The following is a 20,745-nucleotide window of genomic DNA, read 5'->3' as shown; positions in this document are numbered from 1 at the left end:
CAATTTGCTCGAGTAGCTTGAGAATTTCATATTTTAAGCCACTCTGGCAGAGTGATGTGATCATCTTTGAACTGGTAAATTATTGATTACTAGGAAAAGTTTTATTTATCTTCCAAATCCTATCTTCGAGTTTATGTTTTTGAAACTCTTTTGTATTCTTTTTGGTATACTCATGATCTTACCTTGCTCTAATATCAGATTATACCCATCTTAGCTCTTCCCTGGGGACAACAAATATTCTTTAAGCAGGACACTCTCCAGGGACCAGTGATATTATACCCTTCAGAGTGGTACGGCCTGTGCTGAACTGAAGAATACATGCCCTATCCAAAGCCTTTGTTTGTTGTCCTTGTAAAATATTGTAATATCTAAGTAAAATTGCTTTGTATAAAGAAAAACTGGTTTTATAATTTTGAAACACATAAAATTTACATATGATTGATATCCAAAATAATTTCTCTGGAGTTTTTGAGATCTGTAAGTGTGGAAGCTAAATGATGCTAATTTTAAATTGGTATAACTAGAGTGATTTTGTGGTAGAGAAGGGCTGAAAAAGAGAGTATATACAACTTTCTTTGTATCTTCACCTATTCTAGATAGTTAAGGACTTATGGCCATCCCAACTCACTTTTCCCAATTGCTTTCTCCCAAAGTGTTTACTTTGCACATAGAGCTAACTACATTGAAAGAATGGTATTTAGTTACCTTAGCCACGCAATACTTGATTCCATTCATGGTTCTTTTTAAAAAAATTTTTAAATTTTATTTGTATATTATATATAAAATATAGTTTTTCCAAAATGTGTAAATTGGTAATGGAACGTCATGTACTGGGCAGGACTGAGCAAACCTTTGTCTACAAGCAAAACTAGAAACCAGCATGGAGCACAGGTCATACCGAACTAGGCTCTTGCACCTACTGGCCCTCAGAGCAACCACGGGCAGGTACATGATTTACAGCTAGGAACAAGCCCAATCGGGGAGGTAAAGGGACACCCTAACTAGGTTGAGGTTCCAACCAAGGGGCGCTTGTGCTGGAATGGGGGCTGCATTCTATCTAGGAAACAGTTATAGTCACCCGAGGCACTAGTGTGGGCTGGGATTGGATGCACCAGGCCAGTTCAGACCCCAACACCATCTGGTGTCATGGAGAACCAGAGGGTAGATGTGGGACTGACTAGGCTGGGTCTCACTCCTCTCTTGAGCCATGTGTGAGCTGTATGTGGGTATGGACGAGCCATGGCAGGGCTGAAACATCCAACAACAAGAACCAGAATGGGGTGAAAGCCAGCCAGGAAAAGCCACTGTTCCTGCTAGGACAGGAGGTGAACTGAGTTGGGTTGGCTCAAGGACCCCTTGACATGCGCAAAATCTGGCATTGGGAGGGGTTCTGATGGAGGAGCCTGGGCAACTCCTCTGGCAGGACACAGTCCCTGCAGGTAAGCGCAAGAAGCATGATAGGAAACAGCCCAGAATAGGCCATGGAAAGTTTCCCACTGGCACACATTCAGCATGGGTCAGGAGCAGACCAGGCTGAATCAGTTCATGTCACCCACTGGCAAATCCGATCACCAGATCAGAGTGTGGGATGAGCCGGGTTTGGTCGCAACAAAACAAGTACACATTATGGAATGCCAGGGCGTGGTTGCCTGTACTGGATATGAATGCAGCACCCAACCAGCACACGTGAGATCCAGGAAGGAAGGGAGGTGCAGAACCAGCAGGGGGATTAAGGGGCTGGTTCCCTCGCTGGACAGCTACTCCCACTGGAGAGCGTGGGCTGGGATAGAGACAGACTAGACTATGCAAGGCTACAACACCTGTGCGCTGCAAGTGGACTAGATCAGGGAAAAGCCAGGCTGGGCTGATTATTCCTGCTGGTGCAAGCATAAATTAGAGTGGATGAGGGATGTTTGGGCATAGCCGCAGAAGCTGGCACTGGGGACTAATTCTGTCAAGTCAAATCACAGAACCACCTGGAGAGTGCATAAACCGGGACAGAGAGACCTGGGAGGGAAAAAGTGGGTTCCTCCTTCTTGGGTCACTATTCCCGTGGGAGGGCATGAAAACTAGGATGGGGGCTGGGATGGCTAGATAGAGAGGCACTCAACAACACCCGTGAGGGCTGGATGGTTGAGTTGGTTAGATAGAACTAAGCTTTAATACCCATTGACAAGTGACAGAGCCAAATGGGATGGGGGACAGACTGGTCTTCTGCTACACATACTGGCAAACCAGGGTAGGGGCGGGCCTGGTGGGGGTTATTGTGGGTCGCCCCGACTAGGCTGCAGCTCCCACTGGTTTGTGTGAGGGCCGAGTACGTGCTGGGCAGAACCAGACTGGACTGCAACACCCATTGGTTCCAGTGCAACTCGGGACTGAAAACAGAACCAACCCAGCAATTGAAAGCACCAGCTGATCGGGGTGATGGACTGTGCCGGGCCCTGTGCTTGCTAGAACATACAAGAAACTAGTCTGGGAATACCTCAAAGTTTCTTTGGAGATCTCCCCAATCGAACTGCTGGACTCAGAACTCTAATCAAGAAAAGACAGAAGACAGAGCAGATCAATCATTCATCTCAGCTATATGTTGGCAGCGAAATATGGGGCAAACGGAGACTTATGATGGACCATATCAATCAGTGGACGACCTCATTGAGCGAAACTGGCAGCGATTCATAACTGGAGAACTATTAACACCACTTGAGCACATATCTCAGAGCATGCCCCACATCCGGGACTCGGGGTGGGCGGGAAACCGGGTGGGGCTTCTCCCTCAATATCCCCCTCTACCTCAGATACATGATGGAAACAATATGGACATAATAGTATTACCCACTTCCCTATTTCCCTGAACCTTTTTTTTTTCTTTTTCTTTCTGTAACTGTAATTAACTATGTAAAGATTGTCAACAACAACACAATAAAATAGATTAAAAAAAAAAGAAAATTAAAGAAAAAAATATATAGTTTTTAATTTTTATTCATTTGTTCTTTTTAAAATTTTATACTTTATTATTTATATGTACATATTATACATATGTATTTTAATTGAAAGTAGATATACAAAGAGGAGGAGAGACAAAAAAATATTCCTTCTGATGATTCACAACAACCGGAGCTGACCTGAGCTGAAACCAGGAGCCCAGAGGTTCTGGGTCTCCCAGGTGGGGGCAGGATCCTAGGGCCTTGGGCCTTCCTCAACTGCTTTCCCAGGCCACAGGCAGGGATCTGGATGGGAAGCGGTACCAACAGGATTAGAACCTGCACCCATATGGGATTGCAGCATGTGCAAGGCAAGGACTTTAGCTACTAGGCTACTGTGCTGGGCCCCATTCATTTTTCTTTTAAGTGCTTCTTCCAAGCTTAATAAAAACAAAGAATCATTTATGAAGAAAAGCCATTATCACATATAAGAAAACAAACATATAAATAAAAGTAGATAAAGAAATTATGAAATCTACAAATTAAGAATTTAATAAACTGGCAAGTACCCAGAAACATTTTGGAAAGTATTTTTTTAGATGTTACATGTATCTGTAGTCAGGAAGTCTGAAGGTAGTATTTTCCACTTCTTTTTCTTTGAAAAAGTGTACTTGTATTTTTTTTTTTTACACAACTTGCATAAATCACCTGCCCAACTCAATTTGTTTTCCGGGGTTTGAGGAATGTTTATTTTACTTATTTTACTGTTTCTTCTAATTTGTTTTGAAACTAATGATGACTTTTCCTGTTTTAGAATCACGTCCCTTAAAATATCCAAAGTATTCTGTTCTCAACTATTCTTTTTTGTATACTTAGCCCCTTCCTTCTAAAAGCAGTTATCTGCATGGCCACACTCCTGACACATACTTACTTCTCCAATCTTCTATCCTTTTCCTCCCGTGTAACCTTACCCTTTTGGACGAAGACTAAATGGACAATGGACTAACCATTCCTCTTATCACTCATGTTTCTATCTACCAACAATCTGTTAACATATATTTTATCTATAGCACAAATCTAGCATTGAACAACAACAAATTTAAGAGATATATTTTTTTTGTTTTTTCTACTCAAGTGTCTAAGTTATGAGTAAATAACCTGTTACATTTTCTCCTTTGAAATCAATCAGTAGTGTGGGTTAGATACTGTTTAAGACACACCTATTAAACTTTTGATTATAAAGTGGACTGAAATTATGATTTTGCAAAAAGTAAGGGAAAAAAGAAAAGAAGGAGGGGATTGAAGGAGGAAAGGTATGAATATTAGAATTGTACCTATGAAATGAATGAAATTTGTATTAATAAAATTTAAAAAGAAAGACAAAATTAAAAAACCACTTGGTATATCAAAATTTATGAATGAATGACTGTCTTTGTAGAAAACTTTTACCAAGTCTTAAATGTCCATAAATTGTAAATACTGTAACTGATTAATGCCAAGTGATGACTGTAATTATTTGTATTTCTGTCAACCATTGGCAAGCATAAAGTAAAGAAGAGTTGGGAAATTCTGAATCTGGGACACAGATCCTGGGAAACGTCCGTTCTGCACAAAGCTGTTTACAGATTCCGTGCAGTCCCCTTCAAAACGTCCCTGACATTCTTCAGAGGATTAGAAAACTGTTGTAAAATGTATATAACAACACACACACAAAACAAATATCAAAATGATTTTTTTTAAAGATTTATTTATTTTATTACAAAGTCAGATATACAGAGAGGAGGAGAGACAGAGAGGAAGATCTTCCGTCCGATGATTCACTCCCCAAGTGAGCCGCAACGGCTGGAGCGTGCCGATCCAAAGCTGGGAACCAGGAACCTCTTCCAGGTCTCCCACGCGGGTGCAGGGGCCCAATGCATTGGGCCGTCCTCAACTGCTTTTCCCAGGCCACAGGCAGGGAGCTGGATGGGAAGTGGAGCTTCTGGGATTAGAACTGGTGCCCATATGGGATCCCGGGGCTTTCAAGGCGAGGACTTTAGTCGCTAGGCCACGGTTCCGGGCCCTCAAAATGATTTTTAGTGATAAAAACAAAGCTGAAAGAAACATAATAACAGATGTTAAAGACATACCACAGGGCTATTGTTACTAAATCACCATGGTACAGCATCAAAATAGAATAGTGGAACAGAGTGGAAATCCAAGAAATAAATCCACACATATATACCTAATTGACCTTTGACAATAACCCCAAAAACATACACTAAGGAAAAGGCACTCTCTTCCATAAGTGGTAATGGGAAAACTGAATATACCTATGCAGAGGAATGTAACAATGTACTGCCTTCACCTTTCACCCTACTCAAAAATTAACTCAAGACTGATAAGACATCTAAATGTAGGACCTAAAACTATTAAACTACTAATAGAAAAGATAAACACTTCAATATACTGACATAGGCAAAATTTTTTTAAAAAGACACAAAACCATAGGCAACCAAAGCAAAAGTAGACACATGGAAAGAACTATATCAAACTAAGACGATCCTTCTCAATAAGGGACATGAACCAACAGAGTGAAGAAACAACCTAAAGAGTGGGATAAATATTTGTAAGCTGTGCATCTTATAAAGGATTTATATCTAGAATATATAAGAAGTGCAAGAAATTCAACAACAAAAGAAATACTCTAATTAAGAAATAGGCAAAGGGGTAGTACTTTAAGGTGGATGAATAGGGAAGAAATGGCACTGCTTTCAGCCACAGGCAGATACCAGAAAAACAACGGAAGAATCACATTCCCAAGGAACTGACTCAGAGAAATGTTCAGTGAAGGCTGAAAAACATAGCAAAGACTCCATGGAACAATGGGGAGAGAGAACTTAGAGCTGCTCCCAATATGGATCCCAGAAGAAATACAAAAATTAATTAGGGATTACTACATCATCACTTACCAGCAAACTGTAAAATCTGTTGAAGATTTGTAGAAGAAATAGGCAGATTTCTGGACACCTATAGTTTACCAAAAGAGTGTCATGAGGACGCAGAGAAAGAAGATGACTGGCTGAGGCTGAGAAGGGAGATAGGTTTGGACTGAAAAGTGACGGCTGAAGAGATTTTTTTCCTGGGATGATTGATGTATTGCATAGTTTGTTGTGATGATGGTTGCATGATTGTACCTGAACTAAAAACCATTGAATCATGCACGCTATCAATACGTTATATGGCAGGTAAATTATATCTGAAAAAAGCAATTACCGAAAAAAAAAATTGTGCTTTGTCTCTTTTATTTTAAAGGGAAAAGCAATGGAAATCCCAACCCACTAGATACTGACAGAAATCTCTTAGGATGTTTATACTTAAATCATAGACAATATCACCATGTTATGTTTATAAAGATCTACATTTGTAAAAAAATTAAAAATAAACTCTCCTATGTTGTGCCACAAATGCTCCCTAAGTACCCAGTAAAGTATATTTACAGATAAATAAAGGGAAAGGTAGAATGGAATGCTGAAAATACTGTTAAGCATTCAATTTGTGCCAGGAACATGAATATAAATATATGTGTGTTTATATATACCATGTACTTTTTAACATTTCCATCACTCAACATACACCTTGTGTCAGTAGCAGTCTGTTACTATTCCCATTCCTGAGACACCCTGACTTACTTATTGTCTTTGAATATTTGTGTTTTATGGACAATTCATGTGATTGGATTCATACAATATATAGTATTTTATATCCACTTCTCTTTTAGTATAATACTTTGGAAATTTACGCACACTGTAGCATGTGTAAGTAGTTCATTACATTTTATTGCTGAATATTTTTGTAATACATGGCTATACTATATTTTTTATTTTCCATGCACAACATAACAGATATTTGTATTGTGTCTACTTTGGACTGTTATAAGTAATGCTTCTATCAACAAGAACTCACATGCAAAATTATATAAGCACATTGACTTTCATCTCCTTTTAGGAATTTACTGAGCGTGTCATTGCTAGGTCACATGGTGAATTTATTTTTTTTTTGAAAGAAATCGGCAAGCTGTTTTCCAAAGTTCTACATTTCAAAACTTTCTAGAGTTCAATTTTACACTTTTATGACCAATAAATAAGGGCTTCCATTTTTGCAGTGTTCTTGGCAACACTCACTATTCTCTGTAATTCTTACAGTTTAATAACTGTGCATACTCTGGGACCACTGTGTGACATTTCTGTATATATATGCAACACATACAATAGCATTTGCCCTTGTTTAACAGTACCTTATGTTTGGAGGCTTTCTTCTGTTTGTTCGTATGATACACATGAGGATATTAGGGCTCTAGAGCTCTACCATATTTAACTCCGTCTTTGCTCCCTGCCCACCACACATGTCTATACCTCTAAGAATCACCATTCTGTGTTCAGATGGATCATTTTCTTTAGCTTTCACTTATGAAGAAGAACATGCAGAAGTTGTCTTTCTCTGTCTTGCTTTTTTCACTGAGTGTGATATCCTCCAGTTCTGTCCATTTTGCTGCAAATGATAGAACTTCATTCTTTTTTATGCTGAATAATACAGTCATGTATGTACAACATACTTTATTTTTTGTTCATCTGTTGTTGGTGTAGATAGTTTGGTTGATTCCATAGTTTGGCCATTGAGAGCAGTGCTAAAGGAAGTTTAGTGAATCAGATATATTTTTGATCAATTTTCATGTCTTTGAGGTGCATATACACACACACAGTAATGGGATTGCTGAATTACATGCAAATTCTTTTTTGCATTTTTAAGAGCTTTCCATACTATTTTCAGTAGTTGCACTAATTTATATTCCCACCCATAGTGTGTGACACTTTCATAGTTTTGTATAAACTTTGGGATTACTTTCTAGTCCTCAAATAATAACATTGCTATTTTGATAGGAATTTCATTGAATCTATAGATTACTTCCGGTAATACAGACATCTTAACAATACTTATCCTTCTAATCCACTGACAGGGAAGGAATGTCTTTCTGCTTTTGTGTGTTTTCTCTTAAAAGTGTTTTATCATTGTCATTGTAATCATCTTTTACTTCTTTGGTTAAATTTTTTCCCCAAAAATAATTTCTGCAGCTATTGTGAATGATATTTCTTTCATGGTTTTCCTTTCAATAAAAGCAATATTGGTAAATAAAAATACTGCCAATTTTTGTGATAGTTTTATCTCCTGTGGCTTTTTGAACGGATTTATCAGTTTTAACAGCTTTCTGATAATATGTTTAGGATTTACCTCATGCAAAATCAGGTTATCCCTACACATGGATATTTTTACTTCCTCACTACTCGTTTCAGTGATCTTTATTTCTCCTTGCTAGTTGCTCTTGCTAGTAGTTCTAATACTAACTTAAGTAAGAGTCATGAAGTAGACACCCTTCCTTTGTTACAGATCTAAGTCAAAATGCCTTCAGCTTTTCCTCCATTTACTATGTTATTGTCGGTGAGTTTGCCATATACATTTTCTAAGTTGAATATGTTTCTTCTTTACCTAATTTGTTGAGAGGTTTCTTTTCATCGTGAATGGATGTTGAATCTTTTCACATTTTTTCTGTATCTGTTGACATGATCATATGATTTCGTCTTTTGTTCTGCTGATGTGATGTTGATTGCAGGTGTTGAGTTATCCCTGAATCCCTGGAATAAATCCTACTTGATTGCAACATATAATCTTTGTGATATAGTGTTGGGTTTGGTTTCCTAATACTATGTTGAGAATTTTATTTCTGTATTCAGCAAGCATAGAAGTCTGCAATTTACTTTTTTATATTGTATTTCGCTTGATGTTGGTAACAGAATAATCATGGCCTCATGAAGAAAATCTGAGAGTTCCAACCTTCTTAGTATTTCAGAAGTTTGAGAAGTACTGAAGTTAATTCCTCTTTAACTCTTTTGCAGAGTTCAGTTATAACAGTCATTGAGCTTTGAACTTTTTCTAATGGGAAACTTTATCCATAACTTCAGTTTTCTTATTGTTTTTATTCAGTTTAGTTTTTCTATATCTTCTTGGCTTCATCTTGCAAAGTTGCATCCAGAAATTTATCCATTTTTTGGAGGTTTTCCAATTTTTTGGCATATTTGTGCATAGTAGTTTACTTACAATCCTTTTTAAATTTGCATGATATCATTATAATGTCGTTTTTCAAATTTGTTTGACTTATTCTTCTTTTTCTTAGTCTCATTAAAGGATTCTTTATCTCATTACTACTTTCAAAAACCTGAATTTTCAATTCTTGATCTTTTGTACTTCTTAGTTTCAATTGGATTAATGTATGCCTTGATTCTTATTATTTCTTGTCTTCCTCTAATATGGGATTTGATCAGTCCTTGATTTTCTGAGGTTTTAAAATATGTCATTAGGTTGTTTATTTGAAGTCTCTTTTGAATATGTGCACTTACTGCCATACTCTCCCTCCAAAAGCCACTTTTGGTGTATCCCAAAGATTTTTGTATGTGTGTTTTTACTTTATTACTTAAAAAAATTCCGTTTTGGTTTTTCAATCATCCTTGGTTATTTAGGATGATGTTACTCTATTTCCATGTAACTTGTAAGTTTTCTATAATTGTTCTTGTTGGTTTCTAGTTACATTCCTTTGTGGGCTAAAAAGATATATGATATGATTTCAGTTTTTTCAAAACACTACTGATATTTCAGTTGTGATCTAAAATTTAATTTATACCAGACACCATTACATATGCTGGGAAGAAGAATGTGGATTCTATACCTAGTAGCTGAAATGTTCTATAAATGTCTCTGCAGCATGGTTTTGCTTTGATAAAGTTTTATTCACTGGAAGTCAATAAATAAATCAATTATCATTGATGATAATGGGCTGTTGAAATCTTCCATTTTACTCTATCACAGTCTGTCTCTTGGTTTAAATCTTATAAATAGATACATGCCTGTCGCAAAATTACCTAAATATGTAAAGCAAATAGTGTAAGTTAGTTATAGCTTTCTTGTTGAATTGCTATTCTTATCAATATAAAATATCCTTCTTTGTCTCTTTACAGCTTTTGTGTATCTATAACTGTGCAGTGAGTTTCTTGTAGGAAGAATATGGTTGATCCTTGTTTTTAATCCAATCAATCAAGCTGTTATCTTTAGACTGGAGAATTTAATCCATTTATGTTCATGATTAATATCAACAGATTAGAATTAACTCCTATCATGTTATTGATTGCTTACTATTGTTGTATATATTCTGTTTGTTTATGTACTTCTTCGATGGTAGGCTTTCAAATAGGTTTGAAATAGATTTTTATTTTTATTATGGCTTTCATTTGTACTTCCCTAGTAACTGTGGGTGGTGAATATTTTTTCCCGTGCTTATAATCATTAATGAATTTTGGTGAAATACCAGCTCAAATCTTTTACCCTTATAAATTGATCATCTACCTTATTGAATTATATAAATTCTTTATTTTGCATATACTATTAAAAGTTAAACTTTTGGTTTACAAATGACTTTCCCCATCTAAAATATATTTCCATTCATTTCAATGAAATTTTTATAAATGTAGAACTTTTGAATTTTTATTAACTTCAAGTTATTCAGCACTTATTTTATGGATCATGCTCATATTGTCATACCTTTGCCTAACACAAGACCGCAAACTATTTTTCCATCTACTTCCTTCTGGAAATGTTAGGAGTTCACTCTTACATTTGGAAATAAATCCATTGGGAGTTGTTTTGTGTACCATGTGAAGACTCTGAATTTATCTTTTTCAGCACTATTATTTAAAAGGCCATTCTATTTCCAGTTAAATTATGTTGGTACCTTTATCAAAAAGCAATTGACTATAAATAGTGTTAATACTGGAGTCTTTATTCTGCTGATTTTACTATCTTTGAATATCTTTTCCTGTTTGGGACTGCTATCTGTTTTTTGAAGAAATTTATTTATTTGTTTACAGAGAGACAGAGACAGAGATGGAAAGAGGGAGAGAGGAAGGGAGAGAGAGAAAATTAGAATCTTCCATCTGCTGATTCACTCCCCAGATGACTGGGATAATCAATGCTGGGCCAGATTGAAGCAAGGAGCAAAGAGCTTTATCTAGGTCTCCCACGTGTGTGGCAAGGACCCACATAACTTGAACCATCTTCTAAGACCCTTCCAAGACCATTTGCAGGAAGCTGCATAAGAAATACAGCAGCCCCAGTACAAGAGCTAGTATGACCTGAGATGCCATCTTTACCTGCTTGTGCTGCAATGCTGGCCCATGTTATATCATCTTACTCGTAATAACATTACAATGAATGCTGAAATTCAGAAATGTAAATTCTCAAATTTTGTTCTTCAAAAATTTTTTGGCTGTCTTGGGTGTCTCATTTCTAAGTTAAGTTGGGGATCAGCTTGTTAATTTCTTTTCTCAAACCTGCTGAATTTTAACAGAGACAAGTTAAATTTATATTCATAATATCTCAGGAGTACTGAGTCCTCCTATCCATGAATGCACATTTTCTTTCTATTATTTGATTTTTATATTCTCTCAGCAGTGTTTTGCATTTTTCAGTGTACAAGTTTTGTACTTCCTATAATAAATGTAGTTTTAAATACTTTGTATTTGAATAGAGTTGTTTTAAAAATACTTATTTTATTTATTTGAAAGGCACAGCTACAGAGAGAGAAGGAGACAGAAAGGAGGAGAGAAAATGAGAATCTTGCATCCACTAGTTCATTGCCCAAATGGCCACAACAACTGGGGTTTGGCCAGCCAAACCCAGAGGCCAGGAGCTTTTTCCAGGTCTCCCATGTGAGTGAAGGGGCCCAGGAGCTTGAAGCATCCTCTGCTGCTTTCCCAGTGCATTAGCAGGGAGCTGGGTCTCAAACTGGTAACCATATGGGATACCTGCACTATAGCCAATAACTTAACCCACTACAGTGCAGTCCCAGGAATTATTTTCTTCATCTCATTTTCAGAATGTATATTGCTATTATTTAAAACAACAATTTATTCTATAAATTACTTTTGTATACTCCAAACTTGCTGAACTTTGTTGTACATCTGAAATTCTTTTCCTCATGGGGTTTGAACCTTGGGATTTTCTGTATATAAGATTCTGTTGTCTGGTTCTTGACTCATTTCTCTAACTAGAACCTCCAGTACAAATGTCAACTATAAGTGACAAGAGCCTGTATATTTGCATTGTTGTTAGTGTTAGGGCAATGGCATTTTACTGTTAAGTAGGATATTAGCTATAGGTTTTTCCTAAATGCATTTTTGGATCAAGAACATTATCTTCTTTTTTTTTTTAAAGATTGATTTATTTCATTACAAAGTCAGATATACAGAGAGGAGAGACAGAGAGGAAGATCTTCCATCCGATGGTTCACTCCCCAGGTGAGCCGCAACGGCTGGAGCGTGCCGATCCAAAGCTGGGAACCAGGAACCTCTTCCAGGTCTCCCACGCGGGTGCAGGGTCCCAATGCATTGGGCCATCCTCGACTGCTTTCCCAGGCCACAAGCAGGGAGCTGGATGGGAAGTGGAGCTTCTGGGATTAGAACCGGCGCCCATATGGGATCCCGGGGCGTTCAAGGCGAGGACTTTGGCTGCTAGGCCACGCTGCCGGGCCCAAGAACATTATCTTCTATTCTCAGCTTATTGAGAGTATTTTTCAGGAGTTGGTGTTGGATTTTTGTCAAACTATTTCTAAAAATATTTATTGATATGATAGTTATTTTAATATTTTATTCTATTCATATGGCAATTTCCATTAGCTTGATTTTGATATTAAATTAACTTTGTATTCCTGGAAAACATCCTACCTGGTCAGTGTATAGAATTTTACTTATATGCTGGACTCCCATTTGTATTTTTTTTTATTTTAGTATTACAGAAGTAGTGGCCTCATGAAAAGGTTTGAAAAGTATTCCTTCTTCTTCCATATTCTGGAAGTTTGTGAACAGTTGGAATTTCTACTTTAAACATTTGATAGAATTTAGCAACTAATCCATCTATGTGCTTTCCTTGTGAAAAATTTGTATTTATTAAATAAATGCCTTGTTACATGTCTATTCAGATTAACCATTTCTTTCTTTGAGTCAGTTTAGTAGTTTGTGTATGTCATAGAAATTTTCTGTTCTACCACAGTTGTCAAATCATTAGCATAGTGTTGTTCATAGTAATCCTTTATTAATTTAATTATTCCCTGTTCTCTCACTCTTGCAAGTTTGATAATGACTTTCTTGTCTATGCATGTTTCTCAACCTCAACTCATCTGAGTGTTGTCCTTCCCTAAAAGTATTCCAAGTAGATTAGCCAAGTTAGCCATCACCTGCAAGCTTTTCAGACTTTATGTGCCCCCAGCAGTAGTGACACATTAATGGAATCTGAAGAAAATTTTTTTGTCCAAATTGTTTAACTCGGATATTGTGTTGTTAGTGAACATGCAGAGTTCTTTATTTGGGGGGTCATGAGGTGGGAGGAACTACCAACAGGCTAATTCTCAGCCTGGCAGCAATGGCATCACATGTGGCTGTTAATGTCCTGTTGCCGCACTTCCCACCCAGAGAAGGATGGCCCGAGCCCTTGGGTGCCTGCACCCACATGAAAAAACCTGGAGCCCAGCTCTGGCCGATGCAGTCATTTGGGGAATGAGCCAGCAGATGAAAGATTCTCTCTGTAAATCTGTCTTTCCAAAAAAAAAAAAAAAAAAACAGTTTTTTAAAAAAAGAGGTTTTGTTTCGTTTTTCTAACTCTTTTGCCCAGGGCTATTAATTTTTCTATTCTTGCTACTTATATTGATTTCCTAGGTTTTCCATGACAAATTATCACAAATTTGGTGGCTTTAAACAACAGCGAGATTATTATTTTATTGTTAGAAAGACAAAAATCTGAAATCAAAGCATCAACAGGGTTGGTTCCTTATGGAGGCACTGAAGAAGAATTTATTCCATGCGTCTTTCCTGGGCCCGGCGGCGTGGCCTAGCGGCTAAAGTCCATGCCTCTTTCCTAGCTTCTGGTAGTTGACAAAAATTATTCCCATAGCAGAATCTCTCTAGTTTTTGTCTCCATGGAATTCTTTCTTGTATGCCTGTGTGTCTGACCTTCCTCCTTTATATTATACAGGACCCCCTTCAATCCATTAGACCTAATCTTAATTAATTATGTATTCAAAAAACCCATTTCCAAGTAAGGTCATATTCTGAAGTTCTGGTAGAAATAAATTTTGAGGTATATTATTCAACTCAATAAACCATTATAAACTATCCTCTGAAAATCAGTATGGTTTTTTTGTGCATTAAGTGATCTTTTGCAAGGGTTAGTTTTAAAATGCCAAAAAATTGGACATCATGATATGACCTTTTGGGGGATGGTTCTTCAAGTTAGAATAATTCATTAGTATGTTGTTATTGTCATTATTTTATTCAAGCCATTAAGAAAGAGGCAGAGAGATCTGTGGATAGGAAGGGGTTGGTGGAGAGCATAATCCTTTTCAACTCTGATTTATGTGTCTGTTTTTAATCTAGAACCAAATAATTATCGGACCATGCATGGCCGGGCCGTCAATGGCAGCCAACTGGGAAAGGATTACATCCAGCTGAAGAGTTTGTTGCAGCCCATCCGGATTTACTCCAGAGCCAGCTTGTATGGTCCTAATATCGGGAGGCCCAGGAAGAATGTCATCGCCCTCCTGGATGGGTAGGTCAGATTACTTAGCCGATTATGACATTGCTCATTTAAAATAATGAAATGATGTATTTTTTTCTGGTCATTTTTAGTCTTTAGGATTAAGGATTTTCTTGCACAGTGGCTTACCCCTCTTAAATCAAGGATTCTCCATTGGTATAACTTACCTCTCCAAGACTTGCAGAGTCACCAAAGGGGTTTGGAGATTAGTTTGTAAATTCAGCTTGATAATAAACATTGTTCAAAAAGAAACATCTAATATTACACTTAGTAATTTTGTATTTTAAAAAAAGAGTGCCCCTATTCTAGAGATGTGTTCCTAAAAGTAAAAACTGAAAAATCCTGACCAACAGAGCTGGATTAAAAATTTGAGAAATGAGGGACTAACATTATGGCATAGTGGGTAAAGCCATTACTTGCAATGCCGGCTTAGCACATTGGCACCTGTTTGAGTCCCTCTTGCTCCATTTCCAGCCCAGCTCCCTGCTAGGATGCTCACATGGGAGGTACAGATGTAGCTCCTGGCTTCAGCCAGGCCCAGCGCTGGCTATTGCTTCCATTTTGGGAGTGGACCAGCAAATCTCTCTTCTCTCTTTCCATATCTTCTTCTCTTTCTGAAACATTGACTTTGAAAAAAGAAATGATCTTTAGGAAAAAATTTGAGGAACTTTGAAAATATGTGTAGGTTAAAGCAGAAATGAACTGATAAACATATAATCAAGTATTCTAAAGAATGCTACCATTCCATTCATAACAGTGCCTCAAAAACTTGTGAAAAGCATAAATTAATAAAAGATGAGTTTATTTTGGTATAAAAACTTAAAGCCTGTGTATTTGTTTTTCATAATATGCATTTCCCATGATCTTTACGAAGATGTTTTTGTGTGCGTGAGTATAAAAAAAATTTTACCGAAGTAAACTTATCTTGTCCACCCATCTTTCATGATCGGAAGGAACCTTGGTGATGAAAGACAGGATGAAAGTGGAAATACAAGTGTGTGTTGAATACAAACATGTGTCTCCCTTTTCATCTCTGATTCTATTGATTTGTGCAAGAAAGATATTTAATACATAATCTCAAATACAATCTAGAAGTTTAACTAGACAAAAGTGGCAAGTGAATTGTATCGGAATTTTTAACAAAAAGAAAAGTATATACAAAAATTTTGAGAATGAAAAAGGGGTTAGAATGGCTAGAGAAGGTTAGAGTTAGACAAGCAATTAGGAGCTGTGTTATAAAGTGAACTAAAGATATCATGCAGGGCTTAAAATTTCTCCCAAGTGTTTTCTGGAAGATATTGGATATTTTTAAGCTAGGGGCGGAAACGATGTTATTGTATAAAAAGCATGTTATATCTACTCTGGGAGAAATGAATCAAGAGAAAGCATGTAAATCAGGGACTAGAAAAGGTTGTTGTAATACTGGAGAGAAAGAATGATAGAGATCTGAATTAAGGCAGGGCAGTGGAATGTATCATTGGAGGTAAAATCCATGAGAATTGATGATATATTATGCAATAATATAATGTTACACCTATGTATAATTGTTGGGTAGATGTCTTAGCATTTCCTATTGAGAAGGTAGGGAGTAACTGGTTCATGAGAAAAATCATAATGCCATATTTTTTCTGTTATACTTTCTAAGCTTCAATCTAAATAGAGATTTCAGATATACCATTGAGTAGTAGTCAAAGGATCAAGTTCTCTGCTAGAGATATTAATCTTGGGAGTCATTAACCTGAAGATGATCCAATCACTTGATAAGACAAGTTGGAGAAAAAAAATTAAAAGGGCAATGATGGACGCCGTGGAGAGGGCCCTAAGAAACTTGTACATTGAGAAGTACAAGAAAGATGAATGGCTGCTGAAGTGAGAGGAAAAGGGGAAGGTGCAGTGGCATGGTTCAATAATCCCTCATCTGTTAGTGCCAACATCTCAAATGGTGCGGGTTCCTGGCTTGGCTGCTCCACTTCCCATCCTGCTCCCTGCTTGTGTCCTGGGAAAGCAGCAGAGGAAGGCCCAAAACTTTGGGAACCTACACTCATATGGGAGACTGGGAAGAAGCTTCTGGCTCCCGGCTTTGGAGCAGCTCAGGTCTAACTGTTTAGAGATTGGACTAGCAGATGGAAGACTCTTGCCTCTCTTTCTGTATACAATCTGCCTTTTAAATAAAAATAAATTTAATAAAAATTGAACCAAAAGGAGAGCTCTGGGTAAGGAGGGTTTGCTTCTAGCAGATCACTAAGCTGAATGACAAGAGCACAGAGAGATGGCTTTGGGTTGGGTAACATGTAGAGAGTTGGTGACTTTGAGAAACACTTCAACAGAATGTTGGGGGCTGGAAGCAGATTACAGTAGTTTGAAGCAGGTAGATGGAGCCTGAAACTGGGAGCAGTAATGTAGATAACAACTCTTAGAGAAAGTTTTAGTATGAAAGAAAGCAGAGAAATGAAGGAAAATGTGTAGTCAAGGAAGGTGAGGGCATTTTCCCTATTTAACGTGGGAGATAATGTGATAGGTTTGCAGGTTGGTGAGATATAGTTGTGAGAGGAGACAGATAATTTCAAGAGAAGGAAGGACATAGTCAATGTACAGAGGCCTAAGGTTAGGAAAAATGAAACTCAGAGAAATTGACCTTCATTAAATTGAGAGGCCATTTGATAAAAAACAAATGTTTTTCTATGTAAAAAATTAAACTGTACATTTATTCTGTAGAATATTACTCAACCATAAGAAATAATGAAATCTAACCATTTGCAACAAAATAGTCCCAGCTGGAATCCATTAGGCTCAGTGAAGTAAGGTAAGTTCCCCAAAGGACAAAGATCATACGTTCTCTCTGATATAAGATGATTAACACACAAAGTGTAATCTATATCTATGTATGTATATGAACTGTACAAGGGAGATTAGCATACTAGGAACTAATGTTTGTATACAATATGCATCCCTAGTCCTGAATAATAAAAGGACTCATACACTTACTATGACACATTTAAATATCAGAAAGTTAAGCTTTGGTGACTTTGCTTTTATAACTTGGGGACAAATAGTGAGAGAAGAAAGTGGTGAAAGAGGAAGGTGAGAGGTGCTTACAAAACAGTATGGTGAAAAGTAGTAATTAACTAATTTTAAAAAGATTAGACCATCAGGCATAGGAGAGGTCCTAACCTGATACATGAAGTATATTAGGGCATTTCTGGCTTATGTAATTTATGTAAATGTGATCACATGGATACTGGATTGTTACACATAAGTCAAAAAACTTGGGGCAAGACAGTAAGAGACATATTAAACAAATGAGATTGTGACTAGGTTGTTATGGTAACAAATAGGGAGCTTTACTTCATTTATATTCCAAAACTAAAATATGGCTCAAAAGATTAAAAAAATATATCTTATGACAAAGAAAGACACTAATGAGCATTTTTTTCATTATGTGCCAGAAAACACATGCAGATTTATCATTCTTTTTAAAAGAAATTTATTTATTTTAATTACAAGGACAGATATACAGAGAGGAGAGACAGACAGGAAGATCTTCTGTCTGCTGGTTCACTGTGCGAGTGACCTCAGTGACTAGAGCTGAACAGATCTGCAGCCAGAAGCCAGCAGTTCTTCTGGGTCTCCCATGTGGGTACAGGGTCCCAAGGCTTTGGGCCATTCTTGACTGCTTTCCTGAAGGGAAGTGGAGCCACAGAGATACAAAGTGGCACCCTTATGGGATGCCAGTGCATGCAAGGAGAGGATTTAGCCACCAGACCATCGCTCTGGGCCTGAGATTGATCATTCTTAATGCATACTAACTGCACAGTGAAACAGAGCTAGAAACATATAAACATCCCCAGCAGCCCTAACAAACAGTAACAAAATTGTTAGCACTATAAATTAGCTCTAAACTCTTTTCTAAAGTTCCTGGTTATACAGATGTATTCTTGCCAATTGTGTATGAATCATTTTGAATTCTGCATTTTTCACTTATTGCTTCATACGGCTCCTTTCTTTTTTCTACTTAGTGCTCATATTTGTCATTCTTAACAGCAATAAAATGTAATATTGCATCAACGTACCAAAATCTTGCCTAAGCATTCCCTCAGTGTTGGGCATTGAGGCTGTTTCCAATTTTTTGCCTGTAATATATCCCACAGCTATAAGAATATTTTTTTCACAAATAGATGCTTTATTTTTTGGAATTACATCCTTGGGATAGTTCCAAAAAGTTGTGTTTCTCGATCAAAGCATATAATAATTCTTATGACTCTTACGTTTGTTGCCAAATTTCTTTTCAGAATATTTTTACCTGGTTGCAGGGGAGCCATGTATTTATGTATGCTTTGCCCTAATATCCTATAGCAAGCACTATGTCATTTTTGTTAATTTATTCTAGTGTAATTATTACAAGACTGTGCTGCATGATTGTTTAAATTTGAATTCTGTTAACCGTGAAAAGAGCTGAACATTTTCCAAATCTTTATGTTGTCTTATTTCCTCTTATCCCAAGTTTGGTTAATAACATTATAGCCATTTGGCCTGAGGCTCACACTAGAGGCCATTTAAAATTCAGTCCTTTCCTTTGTTTGCATACTCAATTTGTTATTAAGCACTGTTATTTCTTACTTATTAGTTTCACTTATACCTATCTTCTTTGCATGTTTATTTTAAACCTTTAACACTTTTACTCCTAATTTTCCTGTAACTAGTGTCAGATTTTGATACCTTCTCCTTGTAGGTTTCTGCATAGTTTTTTTTTTTTTATTATTTTTAATGCAACATCTGGTCAGTTCACTCTTGATTGAAATCCAAACTCTTTCAGATGCACTCTTGGCCTCTAGGATCTGGGCCTGCCTAAATTTGCATTTAATAAGCCATTATGTCCCTTAAATAACCTACCCTCTGGCTACCTTGAAGTATTTGTAAATATTGGAAGATTCTATAACCTTTTTCTACATTTGCAAATTTTTATTTTGCATCATTTTGTTTTGAATATGAGTACTCTGTTACCCTCTTGGTTTTTTCTTCTCTCAGACATCTTCAAGCAACATTTGAAGTTTTATCTGTCTTTGCATGACATTTTATTTTTCTGCTACAGCACTTAACAAATGATGATTGCTTGTTTGTTTATCTTCCTCCATGATGGACTGTAGACTGGGACTGTGCTGGTCTGTTTCAATCATTCTCAGAACTCAGAAGTGCAGTATGTGACTTATAAATGCTTGTTGAATGAGTAATATCTTATTCAACATTGTTTCTAAATTGACAAAAAATTATAGGTGAAATTGTGATTGTGAATCATACTGTGGAGATATGAATAAACTGTGATTTTGATTAATCGTAATGAACAACTAGTAGATTTTAGAGAAAACCAACTTCAAGTCTTCTGATTTAGGACGACAAGATTGTCTTCTCAGAATGTAACTCCGTCAGTTCCAAGGTGGAATTTGTATATTCGTATATTTAGGGAGAAGCATGTTGCCTGGAAAATGGGAAGGGTGTAATAAAAGGTTTGTTTTGTTGCTTTCCTCACTTGGAAGCTGACTCTTCCTCGCACTGATTTTTATCTAAAGTCTTAAAGTTTATCGAAAGTCTTGTTCTTCAGGGTTATAAAATTTTTCTTTTGTAAATTTTTCTGTGTCATTTATGCAATGGCATTTTTCATTCAATTTGTTTTCTTTTTATCTTGAAACTTTTTAAAAAGATTTATTTTATTTTTATTGGAAAGTAAGATATACAAAGAGGAGAGGAGACAGAGAGAAAGATCTTCCGTCTGTTGATTAATTCTGCAAGTGGCCAAAACGGCCAGAGTTGCACTAACCCAAAGCCAGGAGCCCAGAGCCTCTTCTGGGTCTCCCACATGGGTGCAGAGTCCCAAAGCTCTGGGCTGTCCTTGACTGCTTTCCCAGGCCACAAGCAGGGAGCTGGATGGGAAGTGGGGCTGCTGGGACACGAACCCGTGCTCAAGCAGGATCCCGGGAAGGTAAGGACTTTAGCCACTAGACAGTCATGCTGGCCCCATCTTGAACATTGTTTTATTGTTTTAGAAATCTATTTACTTTTAAAATAAAGATTTATTTACATATTTGAAAGAGTTAGGGCTTGGCACGATAGCTCCACTAGCTAATCTTCTGCCTTGTAGCACCGGCATCACCATGGA

The 20,745-nt window shown here is 37.0% G+C and overlaps 1 protein-coding gene across 1 annotated transcript in view; it reads left to right on the top strand.

Annotated features, from left to right (window-relative positions):
- Nucleotides 1–20,745, top strand: part of HPSE2 (heparanase 2 (inactive)) — a 492,703-nt gene that overhangs the window by 276,997 nt on the left and 194,961 nt on the right. The window contains exon 5 of the mRNA XM_004579975.2: nucleotides 14,435–14,606. Coding sequence (XP_004580032.1) covers nucleotides 14,435–14,606 — 172 coding nt within the window. The remainder of the gene's footprint in view (nucleotides 1–14,434; nucleotides 14,607–20,745) is intronic.

This window comes from Ochotona princeps, chromosome 13 (genome assembly GCF_030435755.1).
Source record: "Ochotona princeps isolate mOchPri1 chromosome 13, mOchPri1.hap1, whole genome shotgun sequence".
Classification (NCBI taxonomy): Eukaryota; Metazoa; Chordata; class Mammalia; order Lagomorpha; family Ochotonidae; genus Ochotona; species Ochotona princeps.
The sequence above is the reverse complement of the archived record's forward strand: the minus strand, read 5'-3'. Positions and strand labels throughout refer to the sequence as shown.